Here is a 25436-nt window from a genome sequence, read left to right on the forward strand (position 1 = left end):
CTCCCCCCTGCCCAGGGCTCCTGTTGGCTGATGCCGGTTTGCCACCCTTGCCATGAGGGCTGAGGAGTGGTGGAAGGAAGCTGTGCAGCGTTGAACAACTCCAAAGGGGGAGGAAGCCAGCAAGTCGCTGCCAGTTGCCATGTCCTGTTCTGCATCTCTTTCTCCGCAGGAGTCGGTCAAGTAGTGTTACCTTCCCCTCTGTCCGCTCCCTATTTTCCATTCAGAACAAAGCCAACCTTTTGCCAAAGGTATTCCTCAAGATAATTAAGGAGTGAAATTGGCAGCAAATTATCCAGTGCAGGGAGGTCCCAAACTGTCCCATCTTAGCTCCTTCATCTTTCAAGACAGGAGTGCTCAGGCTTCACTCTGAAACTGGTTGGCATGGGGGGGACGGTCAGGTCCCTTTTTGAGTTGGATTGAAGGACTGCTGGCAGATCCAACATCTTCTGTCTCACAGCTTCGGAAGACCACGAGAGTGCTGTGGACGACAGGGACAGCAACTACCGCAGCGAGACCAGTGCCAGCCTCCCTCCTCCATACTGCACCACCTCCCAGCCCAGTGCTTCAGCGCATCAGTGCCCCGTGGCTTCCCGTTTGCAGCAGCAAGGTGTCTGTGTGGAGCCCCTCCATGGCTACGCCTTGGACTGTCACGAAAGAGCAGCTATTAGGTGGGTACAGTTTGAAACCAGCATCTCTACCCCGTCACTGCACGGATGCGCTTCTAGCAGGGGAGGTTGTCAGAGATTTGCTTCCAAATATTGTGGGTCAAGTGATCTACAGCACGGCTGCTTCTCTCTGATCCGGTGGTAGGAGAACGTTTTGACAGGTTATAGCAGGAAATGCGGCCATCTCAAGGAAGGTCTTGGAGCAAAAGTTTTTGGCCCTCTCTCTCCTGCTATTTGTAGACCACCTGAGCGTCCCATGAACGGCATCAGCAAGATGAGGTTGGAATCTTTCCTTTTGTGAACTTACAAAATGGGTAGATTCTCTCCTTTTCCAGAAGACTTCAGTGAGCCGACTCATATGGTTCGGGAGCCCTGTAACCCCTCGTGAAGACTTTCGGAGTTTGTGGGTTTAGAGGGTGAAGAAGATGGGAAATTCCCCCTCTGTCCACTTCTGTCTGTTTTGTTATTTATTTATTTATTCGTGTCAGAAGCATCACAATTAAAATAAGGCATACTGTAAAACATAGAATTTAAAATATAAAAGTCAAAATATATAAAAGTTAAACAGATCTTGCCCAGAAACTGGCAACATTAATTGCGTTCTGTTGTGCTGTCATGAGGTCCTCAAATGTGCATTGATCAGGGCACAAAGGACAGGGTACATGTGTGTTGTTGTCTGCATGTCTCCACAGTCACAAAGGGCAGAGGCCCCCGGACAGCCCCGTTTGTCCAGAGCATCTCTGGATGGTGTTAGGCCTGTGCGCAGTCTAGTCTGTTCAGCGATTTCCATACTTCCCAACTTTCGCCAGACCCAGGTGCCAGCTCCTCTGCTGGTTCCATCCAGTGTTGGTTCTTTGTAGCTTTCCATAGGTCCACTCTGCTTTTAAATTCATCGAAATCTTCCGTCGACCTAACATCCAAAGTGTATGTTTTGTTAGGACTAGTCTATAATGAACAGTTCCCATTACAGTAATATGCAAGTGTCCAGTTATGAAGAATTATTGAATAATGTTCACAGCATATATTCATAATCAGTCATTTTGAAGAGCGCAGATTTTATCTAGTTTAGAAACTGCTTTGCAAAAAATGTCAGCATTTCAGAATGTTTCTTCGCAGCATCCATTACTTTACCACTAGGGTATTTCAGGAGATCACTGTCCCAAGGATTCTGGGGCTAATTTTCAGTCTCCTGATGCTTCTGAGCGGGTAGAGGCTGGTTTTCGGTGACTTTAAGTCAATAATGATCTCTTTGAATTGAGTCTAGAAAGACTAGAGCTGGGCAGCTTGGGCAGCCCACCCATCCAAGCTGGGCATTCTGTTTCCAAGCAGACTTGAAGGGAAACTTCGAGCAGAAGCAGAGCAAATGCTCATTCAAAAGTGGGGGCAAGGTCAGGAGAACTGGATCTGAGAAGCTTCAATAGAACATCCTATGGCTGTGACCCTCAAGTGGCAAGGAGAAAGACTAGTTGCCACCCTGCCATTCAACTTCCCAAGACGTGCTGGCCCTCACAGCCCCAGCCTGCAAGACTGGTTTCCACAGTCTTGTGCCCAGTCTGCCTTGTAGGCTGGCTAGATGTCGTTACTGCCCCGCTTAGCAACTCGCCTGCCCTGCAGTAATTTTCATGTCCTGTTGTGCTGCTACTAAGCCCTCTCAACATTCTGTGCTGCTTTCTGTACTTCCTGTCCCCATCTTGGCCTTGCCTTCTGAAGAAGATACGGCAGCATAGACTCGACTGGGAGTGGCCGGACTGACCTGGAATCCGGATCGCATTCTAGCCGAGTGACCAGTCGCCAGTTGTCGCTAGAAAGCCGGCACTCCTTAGAGTTGTCGGATAGGTGGGTGGTGCTCCAACAGCTTCCGTGTCTTGTGTCCTGTGGTGTGGCTTTGCTTGGGGGTGGGGAGGTGGTTCCTGAGCTGTCCCTGTTGTTGCATGCCCTCCTTGTTCTCTTGGCTTCTGTTGAAGGGCCATCAGGGTAATACTGCTGCTCCTGTAGGATCTCTTGTTTAGAATATTGCCTTGTGAATAACTTCATTGATGATAGTTAACTATGGGATACAAGCGGCCCAGCGCTGAATGATAACTTCAAATAGCAGTATTCATTCCTGAGATCAGTCTTGCGTTGTATTACCTTTTGACCTCTCACGATAAGGTGCTTGAGGGAAGATGTAGAGATGGGTTATTCATATTATACTTCACTTAATAACTTAATTACATAGTGTAAAGTATATTAGTTCATTGCAGATAGTGATGTGTGGCAGGTTGGCCCTTTATTGACGCTTTTAATACACAACTCCTCTATTTAATAAATGCTTATAAGTAATACATCGCCTTAGGGTTATTCCGTTAAATTGCTGTATTGGCAGAATGTGCCTTGCTCAGTCACTGCTGAGTTCTGAACCACCAAGCCCCACTTCAGTTTGGTCTGGGGTGGAATTGCGCCTGGGGGAAGAGGGAGTGATCCTGCTGAGGGAGCAGGCCGCTCTTTTTCGTCCTGTAACCCCCTGGGAAAGGTTGGGGGATCCTCCAGAACAAGCATCATACGTGGTCCGGAGGAGACTGGAACTGGCAGTAATCCTCTCTCTTCCCTTTATTGGGGCTTCCCCTGAATTGTGGCCTTCCATGTCTGTGGAGGGAATCATTTCCCCGAAGGACGTGGAGAGTCCAGCTCTAAGCTCTTCTACCATTTCCTCATTACCTGTGCCGTATTGAGAAAAAATCATAATAAAATTAGTGCTTTCTAACATTAAAAAAGGTTAGAATTTAAGAATGTGTTTTAATTCTTTCATATATGTTTATTTTTTATTCATAAAGGTCATGTATTTAGTCTTTATGAAACTCCTTTATAAAAGTTACATTAAAGCTCTTTTTTCCATCTTTCTTGCTTTTTCCTTTTCCTCCCTCTTTTTTTCTCCCTTTGTATCAGTCAAGGGTCTTTAATTAGCAGTGGAAGAGTCAGGATTGTTCCATTTGACTATAACGTTGACCAAGAAGAGTATGTTGAGAACTATGAGGAACTAGGGAAACAGTTAATAGAAGACTTTTTAGAAAAAAATCGCAGGGCTATAAGTTGGCGGGAGCTAAAGAGGCCCCGATTCTCCAGACAGGGGAGCAGTAGCCGTCAGAGCAGTTCCAGGTCCTCACGCAAGGTTTGCACAGAATCAGGACATCCCGATACTCTCTGTTACCCAGAGGAATATGACACAATAGACAGGAGAAGAAAAAAGAAACAAAAAGACAACCATTTTAAGGAGTGTGAACGGAGAAGGTCTCAAAACAATGGAAGGCTGAGACTTCCACTTGAAACAACTGTTTCTTCAAATAGCATGAAAACACGAACTGAACATAATACTTATGTGGGTTACGATGACACTGATGTATATAGCAGCAGTTCCAGTGAAGTTGGGGTACAGCTCCCCGTATGTCCAGATTTGCTTCCATACACAAATGCCCTTTTGGTCAAAAGTGGGTGGTTCTCCAGTGGCAAACAGAGGAACTGCGATGCTCAGTCAGATCCTTTTGGTGGCGAAGCCAGGGCACACCCAAAAGAGCCGGCTGATTGTTTCGGGCCGTCTGGTGCTCTCGAGGAGCTGGAAAGCAGCAGTGGGTCTGAGGATCTTCTGTGCTCTCCTGCTTCAGACGGTGAAGCGAAGGAGGAAATGGCTGCAGCCTCACAAGCCTGGTATGAGTCCAAGCAGGGCTGCCTCAAGGAACACATGACCTTCTTGCCCATCAAGGAGCCGGCGGAGGGAGACATCTGTGCGGTGGACGAGCTGCAGTGCTTAGTGGAGACCGTGTCTGAATATCTCGCTGAAAAGGAGGAGGAGATTAGCAGATGGGGAGCCCTTCCAAAACATGAAAGCAGAAATCAGGGCATTCCCCTCCAGGTGGCAGGGGAGGGGGCCCAGGCCGAGCAGGCAAGGCCAGCCAACGCTGCCGAGGACAGGGAGAATCACAAAAGCAGGGGAGAGGCATTATCAGACTTTTTTGGTGCTAAAGACACAGCCCACTCCTTCTTCGGTTACCTTGCGGAAAAAATTAGCTCTGGAAGGACACGTTTCACAGCATCCATTGAGAAGTTGGTAAGCTCGGCAGTTGAGACAGCAGATGTCCATGCTCCATCTGCGGGAACCCTTGCAAGGGACTGGCCAAACCAGCCTAATCCAGATGTGAAAGCAGAAAGCAGAACCGATCCAGGCCTGCCTGCCAGGCGGCCTTCCTTCACCCAGAAGAGCTGTGCGCAAGGCGCTGGTGCTACCAGTGTTGGTGTCCCAGAAACATCTGGCAGGGAGGGCACAGCCTGGCTGGTTCCTGGCGTTCTAAGTTGTCCTGCAAACGAGGCTGAGAGCCAGTCTTCCTCTCAGAGTACAGGTTCAGCTGGGAATTCTGTCCTGGGTATGTTCAGTTCTTTAAGGACCGTACCTGAAAAGAAAGAACCAGAGAGAGAGACTGTACAGCAAGGAACAGCCGCAGCGACTGAACCCTTGCCCATCGGGCGGCGTGAAGCTGAAGCAAGCGAGCAGCTTGGTGAGGACAGCCCAGAACACAGAAGCGCCTCCCTGGCCACGCGTGAGAGGGAAAGAGCAGCTGATGCAGCCACTGGCCCGGGACCCTCCTCCTCCAGCTCCTCCAGGGCCTTTAGCTGGGAGGGGGGGTTTAACAGCGTGGCTGTTCCCTGGAGCCCAATGAAATTCCCTGGAGCTCCCTGCCACTCGTCCCAGCCAGATAAGGCAGCTCACGAATGCCCTTCCGAGCCTTTAGCAAGCCATCCTCTTGAAGGCCAGTCGCAGGAAGGGCTGAAGGAGGGGGATACTCAGCCATCAGAACAAAGGGAATCTTCCGTCAACTTTCTGAGTCCTCTTAAAAAGTGCTTTAGCCGGTTGCCACTTTCTCCTTCTCCTGAATCCATGCCCAGAGAGACGTCTTTGGGCATGGGAAAAGGGCAGAAGTCAGAAAACGATGTCAGGAAAGCGAGTCCTGCAAGCAGCGAAGCCCCCTTCCCATTCCCCGAGAAGCTGCAGTTTCCCTTTCTGAGCAGCTTCAGCTTTTCAGGCAAACTGCAGGACCATAAGGAAAAAACAGGACTCTTCTCCTCGTTCTTGAAAGCTGCTTCGGCTGGAAATCCCGCTGCTTCCCGAGAGGGAGGCTTGGCGAGCAATTTAGGGGGTCTCCATGCTTCCTTGTCAAAGTCTCCACCAGAGAGTAAAGGGGAGCTGAGGGGGAAACCGGAAACCAGTCCCTGGGGACCAGAAAGTGGGCGTCAGAACAGGGCTGCTGCAGGCGCTTCAGGGAGCGCAGAGGGCAGGTGTCGCAGCGACCCGAGCGCTTGTGCTCTAAATGATGTAACGCGCAGAAGAGCAGCCGCAGCTGCCGCACAGAGTGGACCTGGCCTGGATATGGTTGGGGGGAAAGTGGAGCCTGCTGATGGAGTTGGAGGGGGCGAGGTTCTGGGTGACGCTCAGGAGGGTTCGCCTTGGGGACTGTTCTGCGGTCCTCTGGCTGGCAGTTTGTCCTGCAAGGAAGGACGAAACATGCAGCGCAGCGCAGCCAGCCAGGAGTGCCGTTCTCCTGGTTTGCCTTCTGGATTGTTCGGATTCGGTTCTGGTGAAAATGTGTCTCCTGGTAAGTCAGAGAAGGCGAATCTGAGCTCTCCAGGTGGTGCGGGGCAGACCTCTGAAAAGAATGTGGAGGTACCTCAGTCCAGAGACCAAGTGGGGGGTTCTCAAGTGGCACCCCAAACCCAAGAACGCACCAGAGACAAAGGGGGGGCAGCCAGCTTCCTAGAGACCTTCATACACGAAACGAAAGAGAAGGCGGAAGAGAGAGTGGCCCAGAGTCCCAGGGTGGGTGCCTGTTTGCCCAGGACAGCCACGGAGTCCATTCCCCTCCATCCAGGATCTCTCTCTCTGAACGCTTCCCAGCAAAAGACAGACTTACCGACCAAACCAGCCCTTTGTAGACAAGATACAGAATCTCATATTTATCAGGCAGGTCTCCGTGAAAGGTCAGATGAACTTCTCAGGTGTCCTTCATGGAATGCCTGCCAGCGCCACCAGTCAGGAGAGCATCTTGTTTCTGAGGAAAGCCCAAGTAGCCCCAGCTTGGATAGTGAATATGACACAAGGGGTTGTTCAGCAAAGACGTGTTGGAGTTCTGTGCCTCTCTGTTACGTCTTAAGCCAGAATTCCGTCTCCTGGGGTGAGTTTCTGAACTGGTCAGAATCTAGCAACACAGTAGTGAATCTGTGTAAAAAAGATGGAAATGCCAATACAATGGATTGGAGAACAAATGAGGATCTTGATACACAGAAAACAGATTTAAATGCTGTGTCATGTCAACCACATGATTTTTGTCGGGGGGGGAGTGAAATGTGGGCAACAAATTATTTGAATGGGAATCTTCCTTCATACAAGTGCAACTGTATTTTGGAAGACAGGCCAATAGATTTAAGTTATTCGTCTACTTGCGGTGCTAATATGTGGGCCGTAATTGGTCAGGAGCCCATGAATGTTGATGGCCCTTGGCTGTCCCATTGCGGGGAGTACCTGGGCTGGCTGATGCCTCTTGTGCAGGGCATGTGGTGGCCATCAGAAGAGGGTGACTGTGGATACTACATATATACGGATGGCCAGTATGTTTATTCTCTGCTCACGGATTCCACTGGGCAGTGTATTTACGTCTGGGCTCCTGACGCGTCCTGTCTTCCAGGCAACTGGGTTTGCAGCCGAGAGGGCAGCTCGTGGAGTGCTGCGATAGAAGGGAAGATGGTTTCTCTTTGTGGCTTCAAAGCGCCTCTTGATAATGAAGACAGGTTATTCTGGTTTGCTGAAGAGGAACAGTTGGACAATTATTTTGTAAACAAGCCACTTGACTTGTCTGTAGCTTTTGAAAGAAGTGACCAGTTTATGAATGTAGAGGCTTTTTCTCAGATGTTTGAGGAACCTGTTTACTGCCAGAGAGAAAAGCCTTTAGACTTCTCAGGGCACAGACTTCTAAAACCCAAGGTAGGCTTAAGGCCTGAAGGGGAAAGGGAAGGGTCAGTAGAAGAAGCACCTTTGGCCTTTGACCTCCGGGCACGTTTCAAGGTGGTCTCCGGTGGGGGGCTACAGGAGGAATTCCAACCCAAGTGGCTAGATGTGGCCCCTGCGGCTGCCATTTCTGAAAGTGGGCAGACCAAGCACTCTGGCCTTCGCATCCTTCAAGCTGCTACAAAATCTGGGCTCCCGCCAGTGTCTCTTCCAGATGTGCAAATGGCTGAAGGAGGTAAAAAGGCCACAAGCAACAAGGTCGCATCTTGGCTTTCTGCTTTGGGGGGGCTGATGGGTCGGGGCTCAGGGAAGGATGAGTCCCTGGAGGATGTGGCAGAGAAGGACCAAGGCCCACAGTCAGATTTTCCAGGTCCTGCAAAGGGAGCCATGCCCGGAACACCATCCAGGAAGAAGCAAGAAACTCTCCAGGAACCCCTGCCCATTTCCACTGCACAAGAAGAAGCTGTGATTTCTCAGGCTCCTTGCCCAGATCTGCCCAGATCTGCCTCTCAGTTAAGCCAGGGTCTCCCTGCCAACACATTAACTCAGCTGGACAGAAATGCTAAGGCAGCTCCAGTGTCTCTGGGAGAGTCAGAAAACAGTTGGCCAATCCTGAGCCAAACAGCTACCAAGGCCTCTGTATGCTCTGTGTCCAAGAGTGGCCTCACGACATATACTCCAGGAGAAGACCCATTGACCCCTGCAGCATCAGGATTCCTTGGTTTCTTTAAAATGCAGGGAAGCAAATCTCCATCGCACCCTTTGCCAGCATCTCAGCCAAATCTGGTGAAAGATGAAACCCAAAGGCAGGCAGAGCTCCAGAGGGTTCCATCATTCTTTGGCTCCATCAGTGACTTTTTCACCAGAGACCCTGCCGTCCCACCCCTGAGTAGCAGGCACATATCCCAGGAACTTGGTCAGGAGCTAAGTAAGAGTGCTGCTTCTGCTGTGAGTGCCCCTGCAGAGCAGTCTGGGGTGGATGCTGCCAAGAAGTACACCCTTCCTAAGAAACAGCCCTATGAAAAGGCAGGAAAGGAAACAGCTAATCTGAAGGAAGCGCCTGCCAGGAACACTGAGCCCACAGCCTGCTCACATGCAAGTCCTGGAACGGGGCTGAGCAGTCCACCCCTGGAAGGTGGAGGCCTGCTCAGGAGCCCCCCTTGGTTGGTGGGGGAGTCAACAGCAAGGAAAACCAGTTCCCTGAACAACAGCCTGTCCTCCTTCACAGACAAAGGGCGGCAAGGAGTGCTGCCTGGTAAGATCCAGCCAGGGAAGGCCAGACAGTTGCCAGAGGAACCTGGACTCAGACTCCCCTTTGGCTCCTCCCAAGCTGCACCCCCAAAGTCTCAGCAGACGGCCAGCAGCTGGGGTGTCTTCTCCCTTTTCCCTGCCCCCGAGAAAGCCTCAGCCCCTGTCCAGACTGCCAAAGGTTCGGAGACAGAAGGTTTGTACAAGACCCCCTTCTCTGTCAAGGAAGAGCTTCCAGGCAGCTCCAGCTTCAACTTCTTCAGCTGGACCTCCTTCCGCCATGAACCACCACCATCGGCTCCTGAAAGGGGTCATTTTGCCAAGCCACCTCCTTGGCAAGGAAAGGAGGAACCGTTCCTGAGGCAACGTGTTTCTGCTGATGCCGGCACTGGAACAGCCAGAAGACATCCTGTGGGGGGAAAGGGGACCACTTCCAGGGACAGGGATGCTGTACCTGGGAAGCAGGACATAGTTGGCTTGCAGAACAGGGCAAGTGAAGCAAGTGCCCTAGTGGCAGGGAAGGCCAGGGAATGTACATTGGGAGAATGGCTTAGAGCAAGCCCATCTCTTAGCGATACAAAGGAAGAAGACCAGTCAGTATGTCTTGACTCTGCCCTTGAAGGTCCTGAAATCCAAGAGGATGGGACTTTCTCCCCTCCAGAGATTCCAAAACTAATGGAACAGGTGTACCACAGCCCTGCTGAGTGGGATGAGTGTGTGCATTTCTCTGAGAAGGACGTTGCTCCTCCAGACAGGAATGAGGCTTTCAAAAACACCGAACACCGAAGTAGTTCAGGTTTTGATAAAACTTCTGTGGCCCAAAGGACAGCTGCTCCCAAAGACTCAGGCCAGGAGGTGGTGCCTGAGCCCACACAAGGATTTTGTCTTCCTTCTCATGCTGGAGCACAGCAGGCTCAGTGTCAGAAGCCTCTCCCTAAAATCCCACTGGAGTCTGAAAGGTTGAAGATGTCTGAAGAAACTGCAAGTGGCAAATCTGTTCTAGATACCTCCATGGAGATGTTTTCAAGCTGCTTGACCAAAATAAAACCTACTAAAACTTTATCTGACCTTTTGGCTAACCGACTCCAAACTCCAGCTGCTCCTAGTTTGCAAAAGAAAAGTGCTTCGTTTTTTGGCAGCTCATTTCAGTCAAGTAGGCCTTCTTCAACATTTACAAGTGGCCTCTTCGGCGTTTCTAAAGGAGTAGAGCAACAGCCTCCTTCAGAAGCTTTGGGGCCCTCAGAATCTCAGGATGTGAATTCTGAAGTGAAAAAAGCTACAGGCTTAGTTCCTGGAAAAGGCACTTTCATAAAAGAAGACAAAGCATGTAGAGATAAGGGATCAGAAACAAGTAGTGTATGGAAACAGCAGACCCAAACATCTGAAGGTGTATTGTTGGAACTACAGGCCAGAAGCATCTTGAAAGAACATGGTCTGTTGAACTTGGCAGAAGAAAATTCAGCAGAAACTCTCATAATGGAACTGGAAATTGAAGCAAACGAAAAGCCTGACTGTTGTCAAGAGCCTGAACCAAATGCTTTGGGTCCATTGACCTCAGATAAGAGTCAAGGCCCTGAAGAGGTGCAAGTGGACTCTGACCTCCTGGCTTCAGGTGAAATGGGGAATGCTGATATGTGTAGTCAAGATCTAAATAATTCAGTTGCTGCAGAATCAGCTGTGATGCTGGAGAAGACTAAAGCACACACAGAACCATTAAAGAAGTATACTGTCATTGCTACTGGAAAGCAACTGATTCTAGGATCAAAAACTGGCATTCATATTGGCCAGGAAGGTTGGAATAACACACATGAGCTGGAAGCTGAGATGGACGCTAACGCGGTCCAGTCAGGCTTGGATACTGTCTTTATGTCTGAACATATAGTTATTCAGGAAGGAGCACATGCTGACACTTGTCCACCAAATGGATGTGGGAGCCTAGAAATGGAATCCAGAATGGTTTTGAATGAGACCCATGATTTGCACCATAAAGATGTGGGCAATATCTGTGCCATGAAATCTGTCCCAACTGAGCAGAAAGAGATTTCAACAACTGGTGAAAAAGCTTTGGAAGTTGTAGCCTTGAGAAGCACCACAGATAATGAGCTTCACAGTTCCTCTACAGAGGTCAACAACTCCACATCTGTATTTGAAATTTTAAGTAGGCCAACTTGGCCAAAATTCACCTTTGTGTCTTCAACCAGTAGCATCAAACCAATGTGTTCCTTCTTCTCACCTTCAGCTCGTAAGGCTGCTGCTGAACCAGGTCCTGTGTCCAGCTCCAACAATGTTTCCTCCATTCTGCTTGGTGGAGGAAGTGATGAGAAGGTTGGTAAAGCAGGGAGTGTCCAAAGGGCAGTGTTTGGGAGAAAGTTAGACTTCTCACTTCCTTGGCAGAAAGACACAAAGGAAAGGCAGATCAAGAAGGAACTAGAATTGAAACTTTCCTCCAAGCAAAATGCACCATCAAGGAGTTCATCCACCCTAGAGCCCAATGCTTTATGCAGACCTGAACAGGTGTTGGGTACAATTAGCCACGAGGGGAGTTCAGACTTGCTGGCTTCAGATCAGTTGGGTGATCAAGTCGCTGAGTCCAGCCTTCCACCTGGGGAGATGGATAGTTTAAGTGAGAAATTCTTAGATGACAGAACTGTTGCTGTTTTGGCTGAGTCTAGCAAAGAACTGGAAGCTGAGGAGAAAGAACATGAAGATGAACTGAGGAGTATTTCCAGTGACCCTCCTGCCCCAACTTTGGAAAAACCAATAGAATCCGCCTCCGTTCACAGTCGAGCAGAGCGGGAGGAAAGCGTCTGTTGTCCAGAGGAGGAAGCCCTTCTTTCCAGGCTGCAGCTGGAGGAGCAGAGCAGCCCACAGCCCCCAAATCAGCACAGGCCAGTAGCAAAGGCAGCGAATAAATGGTGGTATCCGCTCGTCCATTTATGATGCAAGAGCCACAGTGAGAGGCCTCTGACTCATCAGTCTGGCTCGTTGCAGCTGCCCGTGGCAGAGCGATGATCCCTGCGTGAGGGCGAGGGGCGACCCGTAGTTGCTAGATGAGAGCCTGGCTTGTCCCTTCCCCGGCCACCCTCCTCTCGCTTTGGCCCTCTCCCTTTTTGTGTCATGTGCCTTCGTGTCTCTGCCGGGAAGCAGCTTCGAGCACCAATTTCATTAGCCTTTTTGTACACGAGAGCCCGAGAGCAGCCTGCGCCTCCCGGCCTCCGCGAGAGGCAGGTAGCCACAAGAGCAGCAGAAGAGGCCCTGCTGGAATCATACTCTGGAAAGCCAAAGCTGCTCTTCCGCAAAGGGTTCAATTGGGGGATGCGAAAGACTCACATGCTGGTTGGGAGGTACAAATGCTGCTCTTGGGATGCCCCCCCCCCCCCGCCCAGCCCCGGCTTGGCCCATGCTACGCTTCTTCACTGCTGCACCAGCCGTCGGCATCCGGCTGGGAGAGGCCAGAGGGAGCTACGATTGGGGTTCCAGTGAGCAGGGCTTGGCACAGTCTTGTTACTCGGGGTGAAACTGGCAGGGTCAGGCATCTCCAGTGCGCTCTGCTCCTCCCAGAGGCATTCAGGGACGTGGGCTGAACGTACTCGGGCACACCCGGAGCTGCTGACAGTGCCGCTGTGCTCAGGCTCCTGTTTCCGCTCTGCTTCCAAGCAGGTCGCTCTCTGCCTCCTGAAGCTGCACGGATAAATACTGTAGGCCTTCCGAGGCAGGTCTGTAATGCTCCGATCCTGTCCAGCCATCTCATCCACTGCCTTCCTCTTCTCTGCTTCCCTCGACCTTGCTAACTAGAGTCCATTTCTTTTCTTTTCATCCTGCTGGAAAGAATCTTGGTTGTTACATGTTTTGGCTGGCCGTGCGTCCCCATAGCCGGCCATGTCCATTTTATGCCTGGAGCCGGGGCCAAATGGCGCATCCACCCCGCAGGGCCCATGTTCCCAGTGCAGCACCAGTGGGGCCCTGCCAGCTCATCCCATCCAATGGGGTGGCAGCCCCAAGCTGCCTTTGAAAAGCTAAGCAGGACCCAACCTGGTTAGGAGCCAGGAGTCCCCCTGCTGTAGGTTAGATTGGGAGGCTGAAAAGATGCCCTGGAGCTGGCAGCCACTTCCATTTTGATCCCAAGAAGGCTGGTGAATCTGCTCACGGGGCCACCTGTCTCCGCCGCTGAGCTGACTCAGAAGAGTCCCTGACCTGTCAGTCTCAGAGAACGCCTCCGGTCTGCTGGGAGCCAGCCCTGGAAAATGCTGCGGGGGCGAAGGGTCCCCTGCTGAGCCAGCGGTCCTCGGAGGAAGAGGCCCAGCATCCTTAGGCAGCTCAGAGGAAGCGGGCCCAGGCCTCCTGGGGTAAGGGGAGGGGGGAGATGGCCACCCCCCCCAGTTCTGGGTGGGTGGTGGGTCAGCAGGCAGTCTCTTTGTGAGATAGGCTGGGAACTGGGAAGTGCTGCAGACTCGGTATCTGATGGGGATTTCATGAGGTCCAGGGCAGATTGATGTGAGGATCCATCAGGAACAGCCAGCTGTGTTCGGAAGAGCGACCTTTCCCTCCAGCCAGTCTCTGATCCACTGACCTTTTGTAGCCAGCCCTGCCCCCCCCCCCCGCCGCTTAGCTGTTCCTTGGTTGCCACAACCTTTGGGCTTTCTGTATGCTCACCCGCTCTCTCTCTTTCTCCCCCCTGCTCCCCACCCACAGCCCTGCCAGCAGTAGTAAGCTCAGCTCCTCCTGCAACATCAGTCCAGGAAGCTCTCAGCTGAGTGAGCTGGACCAGGAGCCCAGCGGCCCCCCCAGCTCTGAGCATGAGGATGAGCCCCCAGAAGGGATGTTGGTGGCTCTGCCCGCACGGGATGCCCAGGGGCCGCTGAGGGAGCCGTCTGAGTCCCAGGGAGCCCGCCGGGGAGGAGAGGAGGGAGCCGAAGAACATGGCCGCACCCAGCTCCCGGAAGAGGGTGATAACGGCACCACCGTTGCTCCGGAACCCCCAGGGAGGTAGGAAAGAGTTACTATCTGTGCTCCTGTTAGTGCTCCACAAGATGGCATTTTCCTCTTTTGCAGCGGCATCACACTGCTGGCTCATGTTTAACGTGGGATCCACAAGGACACCCAGATCCTTTCCAGTGTCCCATTGCCCATGCTGGTCTCTCCCATCCGAGACTTGCGCTTACATTTTTCCTCCAGAAAAATATCCAGAAAGTGACATTTCTCCCTGTTCACTTCCATCCATCTGGGCCCCTTGCTCAAGGCTCTCTGGAATCTTCTCTTTCCCCTAAAGTATTAGCTGCCCCTGCAAAGGTTTCCGTGTCCCCTCAACTCACTGATATAACTGTTGAACAGCACAGGGCCTGGGGCAGAGCCTCCTGGTCCTCCCCTCAAAATTCCCCCCCCTCCCAGCCAAAGTGCAGCCATTAAGAAACATTATTTAAATTGTTCAACCAACACTGAATCCAGTGGCATCATCTAGCCCATATCTTACCATTTTGTTAGTTAACCCTGATATCTTAGAAATATTAAAATTACTATAAAACATGACACATTAAAACATTGATTTAAGGAGCAGTATTTTGCTCAAAACGTAAAGGAAAGGGGGCTGAATGGAAGTGTTTCTCCTTTGGGGCTCTCATGGTGGAAAGTCTTCCCCACCAGCCCAACAGGCAGGCCACTCCAGACAGAACGGTCTGCAGAAGGGCCTCTCCTGTAGACCTCGCTAAGTGGAAAAGGTCACTGCCCAGCGGAGCCCCACGTTTGTGCTGGGCTTTAAAAGTTAAAATCAACAGTTGAATGGAGCCTAGAACAAGGGCAGTGTGATCTTTGTGCCATTTATCGATCAATATATTCAGTGTAATTGCTACATTTTATGCTGTGCTGACAATTTAAATATGCAACAGTGTAAGCATGAATCCTTATAATGCAAGTTTTCCTAATTAAAAAACGCTCAGTCTCACGGTAGGTCTTACAGTCATTCTTCTTCTTCGTTTCTCGCAAGCATCCCTGGGGAAGAAGAGTCTCCGCTGCTTGCTCCTGCAAGAGCCCGTTGGATCCGAGCCATCAACAAAGTGAGGCTTCAGTTTCAGGAGGTAAGGCTGGCCAAACGTCTTTCCTTCGCTCCATTGCTTTGCACGCAGAGTCTGTTCATGTGTCTTTGAAGGCTTTTCGTGCTGTCCAAGAAACATGCTTGGGAAGCTGGGGAGCCAAGTGTTCTGTAGCTGTGACACGAGCACCAGTGGGGCCAAAGGCCTGGGCTTAGCTTGGGCTCCCGAGGAATAAAAGCAGGGGTGCTCAACCTGTGTGAAGACTGGATTCTCCCAAAGGAGCTGTTTCCCTGAGAAGGACCAAGACCGTTGGGTGGGCTCCTGGTTTTCCCCCTCTCCCACCACACCTTCCTGCCCTGCCTCTTATTAGAAAGAGCGCCATTCCTGTTGGCACAGCTTCCTTGCCTCCTTGGAGAACAGGAACGGCTTTGGAGGGGGAACTGCAGCGCACGGGGGCTTGGGGGGAGAAGCCCTAAGTCTCGTGCCCTCTCCAATCCCCACCTGCAGCCCAAGTTCCATTTGCCCAAACGGCAGCAACGTCCAGCCCCCTCCCCGCCCCGCCCCACCCCCGGCTGTGAGTTGGGGAGGATTCTGAAAGAGGACCCGCTGGGGAAGGGCTGGGCTCCCGTCAAGATAAAAAGGCATTAGTGGAGGGGACCGCCAGAACCCTCCTCATAAGTGCCCCACGTGGAGACTGCCCAATCCTTTGGGTTCCAGGGCACTCCGGTAGGTCCCGGCTGCGCAGGCAGAACCCGCGTTTGCAACGTGCCTGTTCTGGGACACCAAATCCAAAGACGCTCCAATCCCCCAATTTTGCATCGAGATTAATCTTTGGGTTCCGGAGGAAGCGTGCTTTTGGCTGTGACCAGGTTTTCTCATAAGTAATGACGTGATGCTTCTTTGGCATGCAGGGCAACAACAGGCTTCTGTTGCTCAAAGCATCCAACACATTGTCAACGCTCTTAAACAAGTCAGTAACTCGTTGAGCTAAATTGAAAGATCTTCATATGTCTAGGAAATGCAAGGTACTTGTAAAACTGTGTGACACAAATGCTTTTAAAGGAAGACCCCGTGAGTTTTGTCTCTGCTGACTTCGGAAAAGTGCTGGTTTAAATAATGTGCAGAATTATATTTAAAGTGCCGAAGTTCCCAAGGGGCTTGGGGATTTCCTTGCCCAAAAAGAACTGTGCGTGGAAGAGAAGCCACTCTCGGTGGCTGCAGGCAGGCTTCCCTTCTGCTTAGTTTTGGCAAAGGAATTGTTCTGCTTGGAAAAATCCTGCTCAAATCTATCTATTTTGTGGGGAAGACGAAGCATTCCTGCCCTAAGGTAGGAGATGTGTGTAAGGCAGATACAGAGAAAGCTGAGAATGAGCAAAAGCGCGCCAAATACAAACTTAAACCCTTGGTACAAACGTATCCCGCCTCCCTCGTAACAGCCCCGCCCGGCACAGGTGCTAGCAATCGTCAGAGTTGCTAGCCTGGGAAAGTAACCTTGAGCGCAGTAGATAATACAAATACATTCCAAAGCAAAGCCAAAAGATAACCGTTCCCATCCTCCCGAGAAAGATGAAACACGCATCCAATTAATGACATGCGAAACGTTACGATGCATCAAAGACATTGAAACGGCGAACATGACATACCGCCCTCCTAAAAATACACTTAGGGACCCGGTTTTGTGGGATAAGCAGAGTGGAAGCGGGCTACCAAAACAGGGGAAGCCACATCTGGTGCAGCGACCCACTCAGGATGAGGGAAATGTTTCCAACGAACTAAGTATTGCAAAGAATTGCGAAGGCGTCTAGAGTCTAGAATTTCTTTAACTTCGAAGTGTTGCTGACCATCAATCATGATGGGGGTGGGAGGTGGAGGTTGACGATGCCATCGGTCAGAAGGAATAGTCGGTTTGAGTAAGCTGCAATGAAAAACAGGGTGTAAGCGTTTAAGGTTATGAGGCAAGTCAAGTTTAAAAGTCACAGGGTTAATCTGAGCGATAATCGGGAAAGGACCCACAAACTTAGGTGCAAGTTTCTTTGAAGGTTGGGATGACTTGATAAACTTTGTTGAAAGGTACACAGAGTCCCCCACTTGGAATGCCGGTTGGGGGGCCCGCTTCCGATCAGCATATAGTTTATAATCTGCTTGTGCATCTGCCAATGCCTTTTGAATCATTGGCCAGGAGTCAGCCAGTTGTGTTGTCCAATCATCTGGAGTGACTGCACCACCCGGAGGTTGTGGTAGGTCAGAGATAGGTACAAAGTCTTTACCCAGGGCAACCCGAAAGGGGGTTTGGCCAGTGCTTTGATGCACTGCATTGTTGTAAGCCACTTCAGCAAATGGTAGGAGGTCTACCCAATTGTCCTGCTGGTAATTCACAAAAGCTCGAAGGTACTGTTCTAGAGTCGAGTTAAGCGCCTCAGTGGCCCCGTCCGTCTGAGGATGCCAAGCCGTGGATAGGGCTTGTTTCGTGCCCAACAGCTTGAGAAACGCCCGCCAAAATTGCGAGGTAAATTGTGTACCTCTGTCCGAAATTAAGCGGGAGGGACATCCGTGTAACCTGTACACGTGTACAAGGAATAGGCGAGCCAATTGACGGGCCGACGGAATGGACACGCAAGGGATGAAGTGAGCCTGTTTGGAGAAATAGTCTTTGACCACCCAAATGACCGTTTTGCGTTGGCTGGGCGGGAGCTCGACAATAAAGTCCATGGAGATTTCCTCCCAAGGGGAAGAAGGGGCTGCCACCGGTTGCAGCAGTCCTTGGGGCTTGCCCACCTTGCGCTTGGACATTGCACAAACAGTGCAGGAGGCAATGTAATCTTTGACATCTTTACGTAATGTGGGCCACCAGAATTGCCTCCGAACGAGGTGCAAGGTTTTTACAAACCCGAAGTGACCTGCAAGTTTGTCATCGTGTGAACGGAGTAAGACATCTTTTCTGAGGCTTTCAGGGACGTAGAGGCGGTCGGATTTCCAAGCGAAGCCTCTGTCAAAAGTAACATTGTCTTTATTTGCAAGCAACCAAGTATCCGTTTTCAGTTCTTTGAGAAACTTTTGTTGCAACTGGGAGGGAATTGACAAAGGACTTGGCTGAACAGCGCTTGTAGTGGGCGGCTGCTGCGCGCGCGTCTGGCTTCGCGTCACAGCCTGCATGCCCAATTGGGGCGCCGTCCATAGGGTGCTTACCACATCTGGCGCTGCCCCAGAGTCCTGAGGTTGCCTTGACAAGGCATCAGCCAAGAAGTTCTTTTTCCCTGGAATAAATTTAAACTGAAAATTGAATCGGTTGAAAAATTGAGCCCAACGAACTTGTTTGGGGCTCAGTTTTCGAGGGGTACTAAGAGCCTCCAAGTTTTTATGGTCAGTCCATACTTCAAAGGGATGATTTGCCCCTTCTAACAGATGCCTCCAAGCTTCTAATGCAGCTTTTACTGCAAATGCCTCCTTCTCCCAAACATGCCAACGCCTTTCAGTCTCAGAGAATTTGCGGGATAAGTAGGCACAGGGCTTGAGGCATCCTGCCTCATCCTTCTGCATCAACAATGCTCCAATAGAATAATCGGAAGCATCTGCCTGTACAACAAACGGCTTGGAGGGATCAGGATGCTGTAAAATTGGCTCTTTGACAAAAGCTGCTTTCAGGCGCTCAAACGCCGTTTGACAAGCAGGCGTCCACCTCAACAGCGCTCCGGGATTCTTGACTCTCCTAGTATCTCCCACCCCTTTGGTTCGCAGCAGCTCAGTTAGGGGCAAGGCAATCTCAGCGAATCCCCTTATGAACAATCTGTAATAGTTGCTGAACCCCAAGAAACTTTGAAGTTGCCTGCGGGTGCGGGGACTCTCCCAGTCCATGATAGCCTGCACCTTGGCAGGATCCATTTCTATGCCTTTATCAGAAATTCTATACCCCAAGTAGTCAATTTGGGTCTGATGAAAGGCACATTTCGACAGCTTAGCATACAATTCAGCCGATCTGAGTTTACACAATACTTGCTTTACCAGAGCCACATGCTCTTTCATGGTTTCAGTATAAATCAATACATCATCCAAATACACAAGTACACCTTTGAACAGATGTTCATGCAAAACCTCATTGATTAATTGCATAAATACCCCAGGGGCCCCAGCCAACCCAAACGGCAACACCTTATACTGGAAAGCTCCCAACGGGCAATTGAATGCGGTTTTCCACTCATCCCCCTCCTTGATCCGTACACGATAGTAGGCTTCTCTTAAATCCAGTTTAGAGAAGATCTTGCCCTTGGCCAGATGTGACAACATGTCCTTTATCAATGGCAAGGGATATTTGTTGGAAATTGAGACGGCATTTAATCCGCGGAAATCCGTACAAAGTCTCAATGTCCCGTCCTTTTTTGGGCGAAAAAGAACCGGCGCCCCCACGGGTGAATTTGCCGGCTCAATAAATCCGCGTGCCAGGTTTTTGTCCACAAATTCCCTCAACAGAGTTAGTTCCTTCTGAGTCATGGAATAAATTTTTGGTTTAGGCAATTGGGTGTTGGGCAACAGTTCTATGGCACAGTCCGTCTTTCGATGGGGGGGCAACTGATCGGCTTCCTTTTCACCGAATACATCAGCAAACATCCAGTACTCGGCCGGCAAGCCTTCCAGAGGAGAGGCCGGGTAAGGCGGAGTCGCAGCTGCCGCAACCCCCACCATCTCCTCTGGGGCACCCTTCCCCTCGGCCGCTTGATAAAACCCATCCCTAAACGTGATGGTTCGGTAGACCCAGTTTATGTGGGGGTTTTGCTGCACCAACCAGGGTACCCCCAACACCACCAGTGGCCCCCCAACCGGAGCCACCACAAAAGACAGCTTTTCCTGGTGACTGCCCAGTTGCAAGGCTACACGCCCTGTAAAATGGGTGACCGGTTGGCCCCCTGCCACGGACCCATCCAGCTGAGTAAAAGCGATGGGTCGCTGTAAAGGGAACGTGGGGAGCTCCAAAGCCGCCACCACGTCGGGGTGCATAAGACAGCGGGAACACCCCGAATCAATCATGGCCCATACTTCCACAGTCTTGGATTGGGAGCCCAATTTCAATTTCACCATGAGTATGCGGTAAGTGCCACTCACCGATGGAGGCTCGCGCCCATCCTCTACCACCTGCCCAGCGGCGCCCTTTAGAGCAGGTGGCTGGCGTTTCCCGCCGGCTGCGGGATTTCGGTCTCCCCCTCAATTTCGAAGAACATCACATCGTCTCCCTCGGTTTCAGCCACCGCAGCTTTTTGCTTCCTAGGCAATGCAGGGGACTTTGCTGGCGGTTTTCCGGGCCGTTCCTCCACCTTTGCCTTCGGGCATGCTGCCACTCTATGCCCCTCCTTACCACATCTCAGGCACAAGCCTTTTGCGTACCGCTTCTCCCGCTCCTCGTCCCAGGGTCGTTGTCCCGGTTTCCCCCCGGTGGTCGATGGGCGGCTGGGCTTCACCTCCCGCCCCGACTTGGCGGTCCTCCGCTGGGCAAAGATCTCCTGTGCATGTTCAGCCCTCCCCGCCAGCAGGATCCACTCATATAGCGTGTATGGGTCGTCCCTCCCCAGGGACCAGCGCAGCACCTCTGTATTCAAGCCATCCTTGAAGAGCTCGATAATGGTGGCTTGGGACCAGTCATCCACCTTCCCAGCTAGCGCTTTAAACTCCAAAGCATAATCGGCCACTGATCTGAACCCCTGCTTGAGTTCCTTCAGGGCTCGCTTTGCTCTCTCCTTTGCTAAGGGGTCCTCGAAGTGTTGCTTCAACGCCCAGAGGAACTCCTCGAGACTGTCCAGTTCGGGCGCCTCCGACTGGCACATCTGGACATACCAGTCTGCCGCCCTCCCCTTCAGTTTGGTGGCAATGGTGATGATCCTTGCCTTTTCCGATTGGAAAAACGCCCCCCATTCTTCCATATAGGCTTTCGCGTTCGTCAGGAAGAACGAGAGTTTGGTCGGGTCCCCATCAAACTTGACAGGGAAGTCTCGCATGCCGCCTCCCGCCGCGCTGCGCCCCACCACCGGTGCTGCCGCGGCTTGTGTTCCCCTAGCTTGGGGCGGCACGGGGCCCCGGGGCGATCGCCCTGGCGATGCTGCGATTTCCATCCGGACCGACTGGTCCCCTTCGCGCCTCCGCACCGCCCGTCGCCGTTCCGGGGACAGCCCCTGGGAAGAGGGGGTTGAATGCCTTTGGCTTGATTCTTCCCGGACCTCTCGCAACGAGGTCACATCCAAGCTCAGCTGTTTCAATATAGCCTCCAACGAATCCATTTTTGACTCCAACACTCGGATCCGATCCGGAGTGGGTGAGCCCTCCGTTGGCTGCACCTGCACCACGTTGGGGGACAATGGGTATCTCTGCCTCCAGGAGGGACCCCCCGCTGCCGTGGCATCTCCTTGGGTCGTATCCCAGGTGAGCAGCTCGCCCGGAGAATTTACGGTGGTCTCTGGGGCCGTTTTCAGCCCCCCGGCTTCACTCTCCGACTCGGAGCTCGCCTCCTCTCGGATGGCTGACAGCTCCCCACCTTGGGACGGTCGGCCGGACTGCCTCACGGTCGAGTCCGGTTCCCCTTCCTCCATCATCATGATGTCGGGTTCAGTCATCGCGGGCTCTCTCCCTCACAGGGTTAGACGCTTGTCTTTCCTGGACAGGGGCCAGCGGAGTTAGGAACTTAGATTCTCAGCTTTATGTAATGGTTGCCCTAGCCCCAAATACTCAGACTCACAAGAGGCTGCTAAATGAAATCTGATTTATTTAGAGTACTAAAGGCAGATACAGAGAAAGCTGAGAATGAGCAAAAGCGCGCCAAATACAAACTTAAACCCTTGGTACAAACGTATCCCGCCTCCCTCGTAACAGCCCCGCCCGGCACAGGTGCTAGCAATCGTCAGAGTTGCTAGCCTGGGAAAGTAACCTTGAGCGCAGTAGATAATACAAATACATTCCAAAGCAAAGCCAAAAGATAACCGTTCCCATCCTCCCGAGAAAGATGAAACACGCATCCAATTAATGACATGCGAAACGTTACGATGCATCAAAGACATTGAAACGGCGAACATGACAAACTGGGCGGGAGCAACTTCATGGGCTTGTCAGGCCTCTTAAACTGATGCCGTTTGATGTTCTGAATTTGCTGGAGTCAATGAGAAGAATTTTATGCAGTGGCTGGTGTATCACACATGTGTAAGGGCTGAAGCTGGCAAAATAAGACCTGATGCTTCTCAGACTAGACAGAAAAATTGTGTGAACACAGAGCAGACGCCTCCCGCTGACCTGAATGGGCAGGAGGCAGGGCCTTGGAGTTAAACCTGGGGAGGACAGACACCCCGGGCTTGACTGCTGGGCTTTGCAACGGCTTTGCGTCTTCCCTGCGCTTGTGACTTCTTTGTTGTCTGCAGCGAAGCAGCTTATCTTCCCTTGAAGTCTTATTAGTTAGTTCTTGACTAAAAGCTTTGCTTCTGGAGGAGCAGAGATGGATAGCCTAAAGTCCGGCAGCAAATCTCAAAGCATCTTAAATAACAGAGCTGATTTGCACAGTTGGTGTCTTTGCGTACGAGGAACAGCAAGACGTCTCCTTCAAAGTTCAGGGGCTCGTACAGAGAGGTGCTGTGATTTCAGTTGTGCCTCTGTGGTCCTGCTCCAAAGGACTGTGACACAACTAGATTGGGAGCCCAAAGTCCAGTTCCAGCTGGAGCAGTGCGAGCCCAGGCCTGGTGCCAGAGCACACAGCCTGTGGGAGCAGAAGGGTCCAGATGCGGCCCAGGTTGCACGCCTTGCTTTCGGTGGTGTCATCCTAAGGGAAGGTCTGCACCATCCAGTCTCTGTGGAGGTGTCAGCCTTGCGAGGTTGTCCAGACAAGAAGCACAACCAGGAATACTAGGTCTATCTTTATTTTATTTTATTTTATTTTATTTTATTTTATTTTATTTTATTTTATTTTATTTTATTTTATTTTATTTTATTTTATTTTATTTTATTTTATTTTATTTTATTTTATTTTATTTATTTTATTTTATATTTTATTTTATTTTATTTTATTTTATTTTATTTTATTTTATATTTTATTTTATTTTATTTTATTTTATTTATTTTATTTTATCAAATTTATCACCGCCCATCTCCGGGACTCTGGGCGGTTTACAATAAAACATTGGGAGGTTTCACTGACAGAATCTTACTTACCCCTCCTGTCCCTCACTTTTACTCTTCCCAAAACTAGGGAGAGTCCCTTCTGTGACGCTTTCGCCGTTCCTCTTCCCTTGGACTCAGATTTCATTTATCAGTCCATTGTTGAGGCTGTGGCTCTTCCTCCTCTCCCCCAAGGTTGTTCCCACATACCATTACGGGAGGCAAAACGGCTTTTGAATGGCCCCAGCGGTAGCAAGAGAGGAAGGGGGAGGACATGGAGAGGGTAGATGAGTGAAAGGAGCTGATCGTTCACTGTTCATGTAAGGCTCTGGCAGGGTAACAGGCCAAGCTGAGTGCGTGAAGAAAGCCCCCTGCTCGGGAGTAGGCATAGCTGGGAGCTACGAATCTCCCTCCAGATTTGAAGGGATGGGCACACTTGTAGGCATACATCCCACCTAGCCTGGATCATCAAGCCAGTCAAAGGTTTGGCGCATGGCTTTGAAGGTACTGTACATGTTACTGGAAATATCTCTGGATTCTTGTGCAGGCCAGAGGTCTCTTGAATGCCAAGAGAAAGAAGGGTTGGGTTGCAGAGCTGGGTACCGGGAGAGGTTGTGGGGATGCTGAAAGGGCAGGCCAACCTAATCAGTCAAGAGATGGAAGGTGAGTCCATTGGCACCTTAGCTCAGCCCAGGTGGAGCGAAAGCTGGGGAGAAGGGCGTGGCGCATGGCTCCAAAGCCCTTGTCCTCGGAAAGCGAGATAGAGATGTAGAGCCTAATATACCCCCTTGTTGAGACCAACATGGCTGAAAGTGTGCAGCTTCATCTTGTTCTATACCAAAGGCTGTTACAAAGCCATGTGTTGCATTTTTCAAAAGCTGTTGTGTGGGGTATCCTTGTTAACTTCCCTTTTAAACTCTCTAATGGCAGAGGCATCTGGGGATTGTAGTTCTTTTTCGTGTTGGCAGTTGCTATCAGTATGTTTGTTATCAACATTAACATCTAGCAAGTTATTTTTAACAAGGTTTCCAACATCTATATCCCAATAAATTTCACAGAATGAGAGACAGAAGTTGTTTGACGAAAATGCAAATGAATCCAGGTTAACATTATTTATTGCCAAGAAAGGAGCCTCTTTCTGATCTTGGGATGTAGCAGGGGACGCCCTGCCACTCCTTCGGTCTCTTCTGTCTCCCAGAGACCTTTGCAAGGGCCAGCCAGGCTGATACGAAAGGTCATGCAAGGGTCCATAGTTATTACACATGTTCTTACACAAGTGGTGAGTTGTTTAAAAAAAAAGAGTATGGGAAGAGTAAGGAAGCCCCCTCCCCCATTTAAAAAAATATTTAGGCCAACGTGACTATGCCTTTTTTTCATCCTCTCAGAAATGACCCTCTGGCAGTCTGCCAGGCTCACATACAATACTAACCCGTAATGAGCTTTGTGTGGTTTCGGCTTAGCTTTTTGTGCAAACTCACCCCAAGAATTAAATTTACCCACCACGAGGAACAGGGTTGCATCTCCCCTGAGCCAAGAGGAAGTGCTGCCGTGGTGGTTTGGGTGGGGCTAGGATGGGAAGCTGACAAAGAAGCCTCGGAGTGGAGAGAATGTGCTGCGGGGATGAGCCGTGCAGCTGCCCCATTGCCACGCTGGCTCTCCTTGGGCTGGCTGGCCCTTGGGAGGCTGTGGCTCCGCTGCCCCTCACTCCGTTCCAGACACCCCTGTCCTCCCCCGTTTCCTATTCCATGACTGCTAAGATCCGGTGGCCTCTCCCACGGAAGAAAGGAGGGGCATGTTTGCTGATGTGTTTCTTGCGGGTGTTTTTATGCTGCTTCATCCATCTGCCTCTAAGCAGCTCCATCGCCTCCCCACTGCCAGGAGACTTCTTGAGTCCCGGAGGTCCCAGCAACTCCGCATCCCTTTCTAATCTTCTTTTTCCATCCTTCTACCGGCCTCTAGCCCAGTTTAATTCTCTCAGAATTGAGGGGGGGGGCAAATTGGCTTCCTCCCCTCCCACGGTGCCAGCAGTTCACTTCTCTTGCAGGACAGGAGTCCCCCATTTGCTCATCCCAGATAGACCAGGTATCGCATGTCCATCAGAGGTGAGACTGAGGCAGGGACTGTCCAGGACCTGGCCCTTTGCTGACCAGGCCCCCACTGAATAGTCAGGCCCTCTGATCTTCCATACCTTTAATCATTTCTGTTTTGACATTTTGTTTTTAATGTCCCCCAAGATGGGTGATTCTCCAACAAAGGATAGTTACCTTGTCATGGTGCTGGAGCTAAACACAATCCCTGGGGAAGGTAACAGCAACCCACCCCAGTATTCTTGCCGTGGAAACTAAATGTATC

General features: G+C 51.0%; 1 protein-coding gene across 1 annotated transcript in view; it reads left to right on the forward strand.

Moving 5' to 3' along the window:
• Positions 1-25436, forward strand: part of UNC13B (unc-13 homolog B) — a 174302-nt gene that overhangs the window by 49130 nt on the left and 99736 nt on the right. Inside the window, exons 9-12 of the mRNA XM_063295920.1 lie at positions 458-668; positions 2376-2501; positions 13633-13926; positions 14921-15011. Coding sequence (XP_063151990.1) covers positions 458-668; positions 2376-2501; positions 13633-13926; positions 14921-15011 — 722 coding nt within the window. The remainder of the gene's footprint in view (positions 1-457; positions 669-2375; positions 2502-13632; positions 13927-14920; positions 15012-25436) is intronic.

This window comes from Candoia aspera, chromosome 2, assembly GCF_035149785.1.
Source record: "Candoia aspera isolate rCanAsp1 chromosome 2, rCanAsp1.hap2, whole genome shotgun sequence".
NCBI lineage: Eukaryota > Metazoa > Chordata > Lepidosauria > Squamata > Boidae > Candoia > Candoia aspera.